We start from the raw sequence: 14,999 nt of genomic DNA, 5'->3' as shown, positions 1-14,999 counted from the left end.
GGCTCCTGTGTGTGTGTGTGTGTGTGTGTGTGTGTGTGTGTTTCTTTCTTTCTTTCTTTCTTTCTTTCTTTCTTTCTTTCTTTCTTTCTTTTTCTTTCTTTCTTTCAATTCCCCAAGTAATTTCACAACTCTTTTCAGAAGTAAAAAGTTCTGTTCAGTTGTGAATTTCTGACCATTATTTGCCTAAGAATCTGTACTCCAACCAAAATGCATCTCTACAGTGTTTGAAGCATTTACCTCATATATGTTTGCTTAGGGAAGCACTAGGCTGAGTCTGGTACACATCCAGTAGTTGAGTTTGCTGTGTTCATCATGGAAAGACACATACACACATTTCTGCTTTCCAGTATTTCCTGATTCTCGCCGCCCTGTCCCCCCCCCGCCCCCGCAACCTTGCTTGTCCCTTTTTTTATACAACCTTAAATCCTAAGGCTAGGATTATATGAACATCTATGTGTAGATGTGCATATAAATAATGTGTGGATGCTCAGGCAGTAATGTGCATGTAAACCTGAAGCACTATATAGACTGTCAATTGTATGTAAATTATGCAGATTTTTCATTGCATTGTCATTAGAGCTTTTTTTTAAATAAAATCCCCACCAGTCCTTGATTGGACATTGGACTCAGACCTCAACTAGGACCCTTAAGTATAATTGTTTGAGGTTTCTCCTTTCCTGTTATCACTATCATGAGACTGAAACCCAGTAATCTGTGTTGAAAGAATGCTGTGAGCATCTATAAGAATAACAGTATGCTGTACCATTGGAGGTAGATTACTCCATTCACCAGAGGAAGTTCTGCCATTGGCGTCAGAAAATGTCTGCAGACTCAATATCTACATGATCAACACACCCAGAGAAAATACTTCAGGTTGCATTCCATTACAATTGGAAGCATATGTTCTGAAGGTATGGCTTGTTGTTATGCAGCTTGCAAGCCCCCTTGCCTCCAAACAATTCAGACTGGTTTCACTGGGACTCCTGCCTGAATAAAAGACCCATAATGGTGGATGTAAGAAACATCCCATACTTCAGGTAGCACCCCAGACACTGAGGCTGGACAAATTCAATACCCAGGCATGAGATCCTGCTGTCACTTAAATGTCTGGAGTGTGTGTGCATGTGTCTGTCCACCACTGGGTGCCTCTGTCTCTTCTTACCAAGATATACAATTCATTTGTATATCATCCATCAGGTCAACCTGATGGATTATCTCCAACTGGGAATTGACAGAGGAAGTGTGACTCTGTTGGTCCTTTGGGGCCTCTCGGAGGCTTTTGATACTATCGACCATAGTATCCTTCTGGAGCATCTGAGGGGGTTGGGGGTGGGAGGCACTGATTTGCAGTGGTTCCACTCTTACCTCTTGGGCAGGTTCCAGATGGTGTCCCTTGGAGACTGTTCTTAAAAACCTGGATTTTTGTATGGTGTCCCTCAGGGCTCTGTATTGTCTCCAATGTTGTTTAACATCTTCATGAAACCTCTGGGAGAGATCATCAGGGGATTTGGTGCAGGGTGCTATCAGTATGCCGATGACACCCATATCTACTTCTCCATGTCAACGTCATTGGGAGGGGGCATAACCTCCCTAAATGCCTGCTTGGAGGAGGTAATGGGCTTGATGAGGGATAACAAACTGCGACTGAATCCAGATAAGACGGAGGTACTCATTGTGCGGGAGATGAGTTTGTTCCGCCTGTTCTGGATGGGGTCACACTTCCCCGGAAGGAACAGGTATGTAGTCTGGGGGTGCTTCTGGATCCAAGCCTCTTCCAGGTTGAGGCGGTGGCCAGAAGTGCCTTCTATCAGTTTCGACTGATACACCAGCTGCTTCTGTTTCTTGAGATAAATGACCTCAGAACAGTGGTACATATGCTCGTAACCTCCAGACTGGATTACTGCAATGCGCTCTATGTGGGGCTGCCCTTGTGTGTAGTCCGGAAACTACAGCTGCTTCAGAATGTGGCAACCAGGTTCGTCTCCAGGACATCTTGGAGAGACCATATTACTCTCATATTGAAAGATCTACACTGGCTGCCGATATGTTTCCGGGCAAAATGCAAGGTGCTGTTTATAACCTATAAAGCCCTAAATGGCTTGGGCCCTGGGTATTTAAGAGAACGTCTTCTTCTTCTTCGTTATGAACCCCACCACCCATTGAGATCATCAAGAGAGGTCTGTCTGCAGTTGCCACGGGCTTGTTTGGTAGCTACTCGGGGACGGGCCTTCTCCACTGTTGCCCCAGAGATTTGGAACGTGTTCCCTGCTGAAATAAGAGCCTCCTCATCTCTGACAACTTTTTAAAAGTCTTTAAAGATGCACCTATTCACCCAGGCTTTTAATAAAATATTGTTTTAACAGTTTTAACATCACTTTAAAATGTTGTTTCAAAATTTATACTGTTGTAATTTTTAAACTTTTACTGTGTCATTTATTTTGTTGTAACTACTGTTTTAAGTATTTTGTTGTCATTTATTTTAACTAATATTTTAACTTTTTGTTTGCTTGTTGTAAACCACCCGGAGACATGAGTTTGGGGTGCTATAGAAGTGTGTTAAATAAATAAATAAATAAATAAATAAATAAATAAATAAATAAATAAATAGACAGGCAGACAGGCAGGCAGACAGACAGGCAGGCAGACAGACAGATAAATAAATAAATAAGTAAGTAAGTAAGTAAGTAAGTAAGTAAGAGTTGATGGACAAATGCCTGAATTCTATCAGGAAGTGTCCACTAAGCTCTTGTTCCCCCAGGAGGCAGGCCTTTGTGAAAGTTGGTTATGTGCCAAGAGGAATTTGACCCTTTGATTATTTCCTGCAATACAGTAAAGTCCTATAGTAACTAACAATACTGCAGGAAATAATCAAAGGGAGCATGTCTTTCTTGGCCATGGTGAGGGCCACAGTGAAGAACTGGCTTTGGTTCCAGTCTTACACTGACTCTTCTGAAGCCATGTCCTTCATGTCCTTGCTGTGTTGTATCATGAGGTGAGTCTGAACTATGAAGTTTCTGTATGGAGCACAGAAGCTTGATCAATCACTTCCTTGCTTGAGTTGTAGGAAGCAGAAGATGAGATTTGTCATAATCAGATTTAGCAGTCTCACAGCACAGGGTCGAGGTCATCCATATACATATTTGGATTTAATTTATTTGTTGCATTGTTTGGGTCTTTTGGTAGACCAGCTCAGTGACTTACCAGGAAACAGGGAGGGTTGGCAAACATTATGATATATAAGGAAGAAAGGTGGGGGGGCTTACTCACAAGGTTCCTCTTAAGAAATGGCACTAAGGCTTAAGCCAACCAACATGCCAGGTCCATGGAGCACAATAGAAGCCTCCAAACTCTTGGGACTTTATTACATTTGTTAGCAGTTGCTTTCCTTCAAGACCTAGTGACCTTTTATTGAAGGCAACTGTTACTAGGGTTGTGCGCAGACCGATGTCCGCAGTCTGTTCCAAATTCAGACTTAAAATTGCTTAAACTTCACGTCTGCAATAATCTTCTAGAAACATTTACTTTTCAAAGAAAAGGTTCACAATTGTCTTAATTAACTAATGTGATATGTGGTACTATGAGGTGGCAGCTGAGAACTGCAGAATTGTAGGAATGTATCCTTCTGCTTGTAAAACTGAGAACATTATAAATCTTTCTAAATCCCATTAATTCCATTGAATACATTAAGTACATGTTGAAATATTGTCCACTGAAATCACTTGTAAATACCATTTATTTCAGTGGGCAGTATTTAAGGACATGCTTAAGTCTCCCATTGAAATCAATGGGACACCAACATTCATGTTGATTTCAGTGGGATTTGTCTTCAAATAAGGGAACTTAGGATCAGAATAAAACTATTTTTAATCCATGTGCTACCATTTAAAGGGGTTATGTGTGTGTGTGTGTGTGTGTGTGTGTGTGTGTGTGTGTGTGTCTGTGACTAGAAAATGCTCTTGGGGCTCTACAAGCTTTCAAGCATCTATGAGGAATATGAACATATTTCTATCACACTAAGTAAATTGTATATAGGAACAAAGGAACATAGGAAACTGCCATATACTGAGTCAGACCATTGGTCTATCTAGCTCAGTATTGTCTTCACAGACTGGCAGCAGCGGCTCCATCCCCTGAGGGGAATATCTTGCAGTGCTCACACATCAAGTCTCCCATTCATATGCAACCAGGGCAGACCCTGCTTAGCTATGGGGACAAGTCATGCTTGCTACCACAAGACCTGCTCTCCTCTCATATGTTTAGAGCACAATAAAAGCAGTTAGAAATATCAATAAATATAAAGATTTCTCTCTATATATAATGGCTGAAATGATAAGGAAAATTCCTCAAAGCAATCCCATCAGAATTAAAAGGACCAGTTAAGCACCGTCTGACCTGTCCTTTGGATTTCAATGGGACTCCTTTGAGTAATTTTCCTTATTGTGTCAGCAAGAATATTTTTAAAATGCACCTCTGTGTGTGTTTGCACACATATGCATGTATGTATAAATATTATTTTTTTGAATGTATACCTTGAAATATGTGCCCTAAGTCCAGGAGGTTAAAAGCAGTGTACAAATCTAGACGAAACTCCGAACTTCTAAGTACCATACTGAAATCAGTGGGGTGTGAAAGTGCTTTCATATTGACTGGATCATGTCCTTTCCAGAATCTTCCTAGTGCTTGGATATCACTGAGTTTTATTCACTACATTTCAGACTTCCTTGTTCACTTATGTTCTTCATAAATAGAACAGCTAAATATTTTCAGTCCCAAACAGAGATTTGAACTCAATCCTACCTGCCCTTGGACAAGAACTTTCTCCGAGCTTGAGAGATGTGTGTGAGGAAAGTCAATTTTCATAAAGCTTTTATTCATTATTATTATTAATAATAATATTAATATTATTTTTAAATCCGCATAAATATTTGGCTTGGCAAACCTGTTCTCTTAGCAAGTGGTCATACAGATCTGAGGTAGAAAATCCGGTACAGAAAATGTATCAAATGCACTCATCTAGGTAGTTTAAATACATTTTTTAAAAAACAAAAACAAAAACATTTCAACACCAATAGGAGTGGAAGGGTTAGATGGGAGAGAAATTGGTGGAAAAGGAGGACCCAGATGCTGGTGTCTCTATTTACATAAAAAACAAACAATAATGCTAGGCACAATCGAGCCAAAGTTCAGCACGTTTATGTCCCATTAATTCCAACAGGAGTGACCGAATATGTATGTGCTTAATTCTCCCATTAAAATCGGCGGGGCGTTTAAATAGTGCTTAACTGTAGCTAGAGACATACCTGCATTTTTCCCCGAGATAAGTGTAGGAGCCGATCACAAAACTGTGAGAGAAAATAAGAGATCGGGAAAGAAAAGCCGCTCCGTTTTCAACTCAAGTCTCTCGAGTGCATTTTCATACCCACCCGCCGACCACGGTCAAAATCGAGTCCCTGGCAGGTAACGGTGCATTTATCCCAGGACTAAATTCTGGGCCGCCAGCTTGGAAGTGGAACTACGGATCCTGCTTTGGTTCCGAGTCAGAGTCGTGGCCTTTTGATATGAAACCTTCCTCTCTGCGTCGTGTCTCCGCATCTATGTCACTTCAGATGGGGCGGAGGGGAAAAAATGTAAAGTAAAAGGAATGGCGACATAGGCAAGCTAGAGGGCAGGCAAAGCAGTCAAAGCCAGCCTACTTCTTCTACAGCCCCGATCCACACAATCATATTAACCCGACGCATTTCGATCTGAGCCAGTAATCTAGACTGACCTTCAGGGAGTTTACACGAGGAGCCCGGCTGACATAAATGCTGTTTTTCAGTAAAGGGCTTGAGGACGACGACTACCGACCATGCTGGTCCCACTCATATCAAAGGAATAGACCCGGCCAAAGCTCCCCCCACTAATTTCACTGACAGAGAGTTGGTCACAGGCTTCACTTTCTTCTCATTGGAAAGTTAAATTTCCCATTGCAAGTCCCTCATTTGGGCTGCATAGCGTACAAATGCTGGATCTTAATTTCCCTAACTCTGATCTAGGCTGTAACCTGTGTGCATGCCAGAAAGTAACCCCCTTGCTCTTAGCGGGTATTATTTCTGAAGAAATGTGTTTAGGATAGTGAGGCTGCTATCATACCTGGACCACGACACAGTGACTCAAGGGCAATTCCAAGGGTAAGGGAATCAGGCACTTTTTCAATGACTTTAGTCATAAGCAATTTTTCAAGTTGGTTTTATAAATACCTACTGCTAAGAGAATATCTCCCATTATACGGCCATATTTTTGCAAAACCCTTAAATAATATAGATAGCGCCTGAAAGGTGCAAAATACCTCGTAACGGAATCAGAATTTATTTTGAAAGTTATTTCCGATTGTGTTACCCGCGAATTTTGCATATTTCAGATACTATAATATTTATAGGTTTTGTTTTTTAAAATGACCTAAAAGTAGATGTCCTCTTGCCAGCGGATATATATATATAGTATTAACCATAAAAATTATTCATGGCTACAATCTATATATCCGCTGGCAAGAGGACATCTCCTGCTTTAAGGTCATTTTAAATGACCTTATGATCTGTAGCCATGAATAATTTTTCTGGTTAATACTATATATACCCGCTGGCAAGAGGACATCTACTTCAAGGCCATTTCTAAAGTCATTGAAAAAGTGGTAGCACGCCTGATTCCGTTATCCTTGAATTTGCTCTCAGTTGACGTGGATGGGAAGCAAATTTGATTTCAGAGGGAACTACTTATGCATGGGCATACTTAGAATTTCAGTCATACTTTGAAGTCAGTCGCAGCAGATGAGTGGAACTTTGGTCTACCTCAATGTGCCAAGAAGTCGTGGAGAAAGATTCTTGGACTGAAATATTTGGGTGGGAGCGGATGAATACCCCCCACTTCCACCAGCGCCCAATGGAAGCTCCCCCCTCCCGCTGTGTAAAATAGCAGGGGGGTCGGGATCGTGGCCACAGTGGGAGGCAAGGTGTTACAGCCCCACCACCCCGATCCGGCTGGCTCCCACGGCTTACTCTCTGCACAAGACAATAGCCCGGGCGTGTTTGCAAGGATGCGACCCGTCACCCACGTCACGTGTGATTTGGCCCTCGCTTCCCAGTCACGTGTTCAAGGTCGGCTGTTTCACTCCTGCGGCTGAAGCCACTCGTTGTGCAACACGAGATTTCGGGCGGTCTACACACCACCACCCCGCTCAGTCTCCACATCGATTACACCCTGCTGCTTCCTTCACACGTTCCACATCCCATCGGTTCCCAAGGCGCTTCTTTCCTCCCAACGTCGCGGCGGCAGCGGGCTGTTGGCGCGGATGAGTCCAAGTGGCGCCCAGTCCTCGGCTTCATCGCGGATCAAAGCAGCTGGCGGCCCATTTTCTGGGGGAGGGAGAGCTCTTCCCTCCTCCTCCTCCTCCTCCTCCGGAGTAAGGTGTGTAGCACCTTCCCGGCCAGCCCCGCTCTGCAGCCTCCTCATTGCACATCACAGCCAGGCGGTGGCTCTTCCCACGCTCCGAGGCTGCCGGAGGGAGAGCGACTTGCCAGGAGAAAACCACGCCGACGACGGACGCTGCTTCGGAGGATGGTTGGGCTTTAGGGGGCAGGGAGGGGGCGTCAGGCAGAGAGGAGCGACCAGCAACCGTGGAGTTGGGTCTTTCGTCTCGAAAGAGCCGGTATCATTGATTCAGTTCCAGCGCCCAGACCTGCTGAGGCCAGCCAGTCCTGCCTTTAAGCCTTTTCTCTCCGGGGCCTAAAGAGTGCGAGTAAACCTCGGCCGGCTGCAAGGAAAGAAACAAAAACACCAGGAAGGGTGGATTAAGCATGAAAACCGCAGCAGCAGCAGTCACCATCCATAAACAACAACAGTAAATGAAGGCTATTCACAATGTAGCAACCAGATCCAGCCCAAAGGAGGCCCTTTGCATGGATTCCCATTGATTTCCGATGGAAGATTAGGAAGCACGCGAACTCTCCTAGTGGTACCTCTATGGCACTCTCAAGTGTCTCTTTTCGGCAGGATCGCGCCTAATGGTAACAAATAAACACAGCGACAAAGCAAACACGCTGTGTGTGTGGGGGGGGGGTGTCCTTTACACGCGCGTGCCCAGAGCCTGAGGGGGAGATTAGGAGAGGGAAACCCAGGAGGACCTTGTTAGCCCTTGCTACATGACGCCACTGTTTGCTTTGCGGGCTTCACCCGGAAGGTTGTAAATAAGAACCTAAAATTGTTCATCTGTTTATGAGTATTAGATTATCAGGCGGAAGGCAATAAATTTGTGCCTTTATTTGCAGGCCTTTTATAAATAGCCGAGGCCGTGTTTTGGTAAATACAACCGAGCGCTCTACTAAATTATACTCGTTATGAGTTTCTTAATTGCCAGGGCGGTTCTTTTATGTTTCACGAAGAGGAATTAATAAATAATCTACGGTTTACACAGGCGCTTGAAAAGTATAAACTCACATGTATAACATTGTCGAAACTCCCCCCTCCCCTTGGGGATATTAAGAAAACAAAACAAACCATTTACTTTTATTTTAAAATTCTGTTTCTCCTTCCTAGTTTTTCAGTACTGTAGTAGATACACTTTGGGAGGATAATATCTCCAACTGAAGAGAGAACACTTAATATGATGATTCTTTTAAATCACTGATTAACTAATGAAGGAGAGAAATCTACACATGGAGGAAAGAGCTGGACGGTCTTTTCGGATAAAAATTACAACATGACACGTTGAACTGCAAATTGAATACTTTTGATAGTTCCTTAGTAAAAAAAAAAAAACAACCCTAGAAATACTCTCTCAAAATGGTCATCCTATCCAAACGCCATTTGAGGAAGGCAGAAGTTGAGCCTTTTTTTTTTTTAAACCGATTAAGGTAAAAAATTAAAAAATAAAATAACGGAGGGAAAGCGAATTTTAACTTCCCACTGCAATTCCACCCCTCCAGTTACGACAGCTCAGTTGAATAGAATTGATGGAATCCCAGCTGCACCGACCAACTGGTCTGAAACGGTTGCGAATCGGGGCCGGTCCGGGTTACCATCCTGGCAGAAACGTTTAGTCCACTGCAAATATGAAAACAAGGCCTGTTTGGGGTTGTATTATTGAGAGGAGAGGGCCTGTCATGCCTCTGTTTGGTAGTTACCCCCCAGAGAATGTGTGTGCAGTGTATTTGGCGTATCTGTGTGGGAAAATCGTGTTCAAGACCGATTTAATTCTTGTGAAATCCGACCGAGAGGAGGAAACTGGGAAACTCTCTCTTTCTCTGACAACTCAGAGGAATGCCCCAAAGGCCACGTCCGCGTCCTTAGGAAAGGGAAGAGCGGCAACAATTACTGGGAACGTCCTGCTCTTTCCATCGGTTCCGAAGGATCTTTTTAAAACAATATTTAGGCACCGCTTGCTACGGATGCTCGTATTGCGAAGCCCTATCGGAAGTCTGTGCAAAAGACTTTCCGGGAAAAAGTCGATAGAAATTCCAAGGCACGGTTCGGCCACAAAAGTTTCAAGCGGAGCTTTAAATACGACCCCTCCTCCCGGGATCCGCATTTGCCACCCCGGAGTCTCCCAATACTCTCGAGCCGAGCCGTTGGGGACTAGCAAACTCCCGCTGCAGTGCCAGAGTTTCCAAAGACCCGGTTTCAGGCGAGAAGGACAGTGGGCCTTTTCCGATTTGGCCGCCCTTTCAAAAGCCTTCGGCGGCGAGGCACTGGCAGCCTGGTGCTGACTCCTTGGAGTGGGACAGGCATGTTCCCAAATCAGTGTGCCTTGGCTGCTTTATCGCAGCCTTTCACCCAGTACAGTTACCGAAGGCTTCCTGGCAACTGTTTGGGAGCGACGCCGAATATTGGCGTCTCTCTTGTAAGGCGCCGACAGTGGCTGTGAGTAAGAGTAGGAAGAGTGCTGTGTAACGCGGAAGCGTGCATTCAACAAACACTGCTCCATTTTTTTTTTTTAAAGCCACCGCAGTTGAATCTTTGCATGAAGGAAGGAAATATAAATTAAAGGCAACACCCAGAGGATGGCGAATTCTAGTTCTGCCCCACTCTACTACAGAGCAGGATCGAGCGCGGCTTGGGCTCTCCGTTCGCCACAATAAATGGGTGGTTTCTAACATTCCTGCACGCACAAGAAGGCCAAACACTGTTTCTCGTAGCGAGGCATGTTTATAAATAAACTTGCACCCTTCACTGAAGCGGGTTAATCTCCGCATCTTCTTCTTTTTTTAAGTGCCGTTCTGGTATGCGGCGATGGCTGCGGGAGATCTCCCCGCGAAGTGACTGCCAGAACCGAGAGCAACCAGCTCCATTGCTTTCCCTCTCGGATTGGCAGCGTCACTTTGGCTGAACCCTCAGGCTGGCGTTCTTTCGGGGGTTTGACACGTGCCGGGCAGCGTGGAAGTAGGAGAGCTCGGTGCGGTTCAGACCAAAAGGAGCTCGCAGCATGTTCCGCGGCAGAGAGCAAGCAGGCCGCGCCACAGGATGCGGGTCTTAAAGCAAGCAGGATCCAGCGCCGTAGACATGCAAGCCCCCCCCCCGCCCCCTATCAATTCATTCTTGATTATTCTGCCCCCCTCCCCCCACACACATATGCTATAGAGCAGGGTTTCTAAACCTTGGGCCCCCAGATGTTGTTGGACTACAACTCCCATCATCCCCAGACATGGCATTTGTGGCTGAGGATGATGGGAGTTGTAGTCCAATAACATCTGGGGGCCCAAGGTTAAGAAACCCTGCTATAGAGCATTCGGTCCAACAGAACGGACGCCTCGGGCGACCCACGCACTGCCCTCCTAGGCGCGTTTCTCTCAGAAAGCAGGAGCAGGACTGAGCAGGACTGAGGCCTAAGACTGCCATCCCCAAACTCGCTTCCATTTCCAGGCTTCCCAAACCAGGGAGGAAAGTTGCGGGGGGGGGGGGGGAGAAAGCAAAACCAGGCTGCCCTTTAAGATTAGATTGGGGAGGAGCGGGCGAGAAAAGCATTACAACCGCGTTTTTAAAAAAGATTTAGTGTGGTTCCTCGTTTACATCTCGCATACTTCAGGAGCTCCTGAGGAATAATCAGGTGTGGTCTAAAACGGGGGGAAGGGCAAATCCCCCCCCTCCCGCCACACACACACACACACACACACACACGACGACGACCTTACAGTATAGATCGGGTTGACGATCGACTTCATTTACCCTAACGACGGCGTTCTCAAGGCAAAGCTGCACCTCTCACCGCAGGCTCGAACTCATCCGAAACAGCCTTTCATGCTATATTGCAGGCCACGTTACCATGTGACACGCATTGGCTATGCATACTGAGGTCCAACACCCTTCTAGATTTCACTCTCTCGGTACTACGCACACATTCCCATATAAAAACGCTCAGCTACTCCGGAGAAATAGGACCAGTAACTGGAGCAAATGTCGCCAGAAAGTTAAGCACCGACTTAAACGGGGCTGTGACTGGAGTCAAGCCTGCCCTGCCCTCCTCCCGCCGCGCCACGGAACCAGAGGGATTTTGGACTGCTTGGCCGGAGGAGGAGCCCAGTACGGCCAGGCCGGGTTCATCCACCGTGGGAAAGAAAGGCAGTGCAGAGGTCCTTCTCGATGCCCTCTGGATGTGTGCGTCCTCCATTCCGGCCCTTCCCTCCCGTGAGCCTTGGGCCCCTCATAGCCTTACCGGCCCTGCTGCCGCAAGGGATGTAGACACTGCTGGGAAAGGTAACCCGGCGGGAGCAAAGCCTAGTCGTGGGGCGCTCCCTCCCCGCAAATGCTGCCAGAAGAGAACGATCTGTTGGGGGCCCTCAGCCTTGTGGGGCTCCTGCCTGACCTCCCTCCACCCCTGAGAAACCGGGTGTACGGGACAAGGGGGTCTAAAGGCCTGAGAGACATGGGGCGGAATGGCAGGCCGGGTCTCTGGACTGGGGGCTTTTCTCGATTCTCCCTTAACCATCATACAACGAAACACGCAGACATAATTTAAAAGCAGAACCACCAGTCCGTTGGGTTTAAAACAACAAACAAACAAACAAACAAACAACCATTGAGCGTTCAGGGTGGGTGCCGAAACCTCGGCTCTGCCAACATTGCGGCAGCAAGCGGATTCAAAGAGCGTCTTCATCTGGCTGCACATCCCAGACGGGACAGCGCCACTTCGGGACTCCTTGGGGTCCAAAGGGCAGCTCTTCTTGCTTCCTTCCTCCGGAGAGAGGCTGCAGACGCAGCAGCCGCCACGGCTCAGCACAGCACTCTGCCGGCTCCCTCGTTGCCTCGGACTCTCTTCCACCAACGTTGCTTCCTCCTTATTTCCCCAGCCTCAGGAAGACTCGCTCCGTCCACAAGCCACTAAAGGAGGGCATTTCTCTCTATCCGCGAACTCCATTCACAATTCCACTGCCGCATCCCCAAAGAATGACGAGGTCGAAGGCCACTTCCTAAGGACGTTCTCATAAATTCGCTGAGGTTCTGCTCCAGTCCAGCAGAATCATCATTCAAACAGAGATCATTCATTCATTCATTCATTCAGCCTTTGATTTCAATCACTGCGGCCTTCCTTGTCCATATGGGATGTGACCCCCCCAGCCCCGCCCCCCCGTTCGAAGGGACTGACCCGACAGCAGCTCCTAAGACCCAATGGCTTCGTCAGCATTGCCCTGGGAGCCCTACGAGTTACTCCCAAGATGATACATAAGACTCTCTAGGAACCGCACACATTTGGCAGGCCACTGAAACCAACTCCGCTTTCGCCTGAGTAACGCCTTAGGATGGATGTGTGGCCAGGCGCTTGCTCACCGCACTCTGCCTGCGCATCTCTGACACCCAAGCGGCTTAGACTCCCCCAGCACGCCCGGCCTAACTCTCACTTCACTGTCCACGAAAGAGCCTCCCGGACTGAAACATCCCAGCCACAGAGAACAGATCGATGTGTCAAGGAAGCGGGCCCTGTAGGCGAGCCTTCTCCCGGCCATGCCGACTTTTATTTTCATTTTCATGCTGCTTGTTTGGAGGAGCATACAGTCAGCTGAGAGTGAGCCCCCACCAGCAGGCTGAAGTAGAAGAGGAGGGCCAGGCCACTTCCTTGATAAGAAGGCCTACCTGAGATGGGGGGGGGGGCTTCAGGGCTTGAGGATAACTGGAGTGAGTGCGCCCAGTTCAGAAATTAAGCAAGGGTAGAGGGGGTGACGCTCACAGCCTGTTTTACAAGGCCCTGCTCAGACCTAGAACTTGTGAAAGGCACAGGCTGCTCTAATCCTGGGCAGTTTATTTCCCTCACTTTCACAGAACCATGACTTGCCCCTCACATGATGAGGATGAAGTGGTGGCTAGTTTAGCAATGCTCCATCATCATCATCATCAACATCATCATCACCAAAGTATTTTCTGTATCCTAGCTTATGTCTCCAGACATAACCATGCAATGCAAACATACTACAATTAAAAAAAACGGGAATTAGTTTAAAGGGTAGGTCAGGGCTTCCTTTCTTTGCAATCCTGCTAAAGACAAGAGTGTCTCAGGGCTCCTGCAGAGTACATTTCACTCTCCCCCTTAAGGAACCCCACCCCCACCCCCACCCCCACCACTCGTTCCCATGAGTGCCAAGTCCTCTAGCAAAGAGTTGCCACAGAGCATGCGCAGAGTGCTCTGTCCAGGCATTGCGGACTAGGGCTAGAACCTTTTCAGTCCCAACTAGCCGAGCGCCCCACCCCCTCCCCCACACCCCCCACCCGGCCCGGGGCTGCTGCGGTGCCTGCCTGGCGGGCGGCTCTGCTCTTACCAGGTCGCGCTTCCTCTTGGCTTCGCGGGGCTCGGCCTTCTTGAGCTCGGCCTTGAAGCCCTCGGCGGCGGGGCCGTCCTTGGCGAGCACCTCCATGAGATAGGCGATGTAGCTGGTGGCCAGGCGCAGCGTCTTGATCTTGGAGAGCTTCGTGTCGGCCGGCACGTTGGGGATGCACTCGCGCAGCTCGGCGAAGGCGCTGTTGAGGCTCTCGGTGCGGCGGCGCTCCTTGCGGGGAGCGCCAGGCGCCGCCACCGCCCTCCGCCGCCCCAGGCGCCCGCCAAGCTCCGAGGGGCTGCTGCCGTAGGACGAGGAAGGCGAGCCCGATGAGCCCAGCCCGGCCGCCGCTGCCGCCGCGCACACCAGTTCTGGAGGAGGAGGAGGAGGCGGCGGCGGCGAGAGCTCGGCGGCGGCGGCGCTCAGCAGCCAGCCCTGCGCGAAGGGCCGCTCGGCCGCCGGGAAGCATCGCGCTGGGGCAGGAGGCGGTGGCGGCGGCCCGAAGAGGAAAGGCTCGTGGAGCAGGGCGCTGTGCGGGTGATGGTGGTGGTGATGATGGTGGTGGTGGTGGGGATGGGGGTGGCCCTGGTAGCCCCCCACCACGTTCATGGCGGCGGCGGCGGCGGCGCCCCCGACCTTCCGGTGCTACGAAGCCATTGGCGGCGACCGAGCTCGGCCCCGATGCGCGCCCACACGCTACAAGCTGCCTCGGATGCTGCCTGGCTCGCCTCTCCCCCTTCTCTGGTCCCAGCCCCTCTGTACGCCTTTATACTGCGGTGCGCCCTTTGATGTCACTGCGAAGGGGAGGAGAGCAGGAGATGAGGGAGAAAAGAGAGGGAGGGCTCACTGGGGGGAGATTTGCCCTTGAGAGGGTCGCCTGGCCGGGCCAAGGAGGAGGTTTGCTGCGGCGCCTCCCCGCTGGGTCCCCCCCGCCACATTTTGATGAGAGCAACCACCGCAACAGCGTTAGCGAGCAACAGCAACAAATAGGCGCAGATCAGCCCTGCGGCCGGAAAAATGCCTCCCCAGTGACTTTTCTGTCAAATGTGTGGCCCTTTCGGTTTCATTCAGGACAGAGGCACTGATTCCGGGTACCAAAACGCACATTCCTGTACCAAAACGCACATTCCCCTGCTAACTGGGCATTTCCCCTGCTAACTGGGCAAAGAGGCACCTTTTAACGTGGTGATTCTCTTTCTTTAGCAGGAGGAGAGTAACTGGCCC

At 48.5% G+C, this 14,999-nt stretch overlaps 1 protein-coding gene across 1 annotated transcript; it reads right to left on the bottom strand.

Annotated features, from left to right (window-relative positions):
- Positions 1–6,511: 6,511 nt before the first annotated feature.
- HAND1 (heart and neural crest derivatives expressed 1) lies at positions 6,512–14,438 on the bottom strand. The gene is made up of 2 exons (XM_053298584.1): positions 13,779–14,438; positions 6,512–7,789 (listed from the first exon to the last, which is right to left on the bottom strand). Exons 1-2 carry the CDS (start codon positions 14,382–14,384, stop codon positions 7,688–7,690), a joined length of 708 nt encoding a protein of 235 aa, XP_053154559.1. The 5' UTR covers positions 14,385–14,438; the 3' UTR covers positions 6,512–7,687.
- Positions 14,439–14,999: the final 561 nt, after the last annotated feature.

The sequence above is a fragment of the Hemicordylus capensis genome, chromosome 2, assembly GCF_027244095.1.
Source record: "Hemicordylus capensis ecotype Gifberg chromosome 2, rHemCap1.1.pri, whole genome shotgun sequence".
Classification (NCBI taxonomy): Eukaryota; Metazoa; Chordata; class Lepidosauria; order Squamata; family Cordylidae; genus Hemicordylus; species Hemicordylus capensis.
The sequence above is the reverse complement of the archived record's forward strand: the minus strand, read 5'-3'. Positions and strand labels throughout refer to the sequence as shown.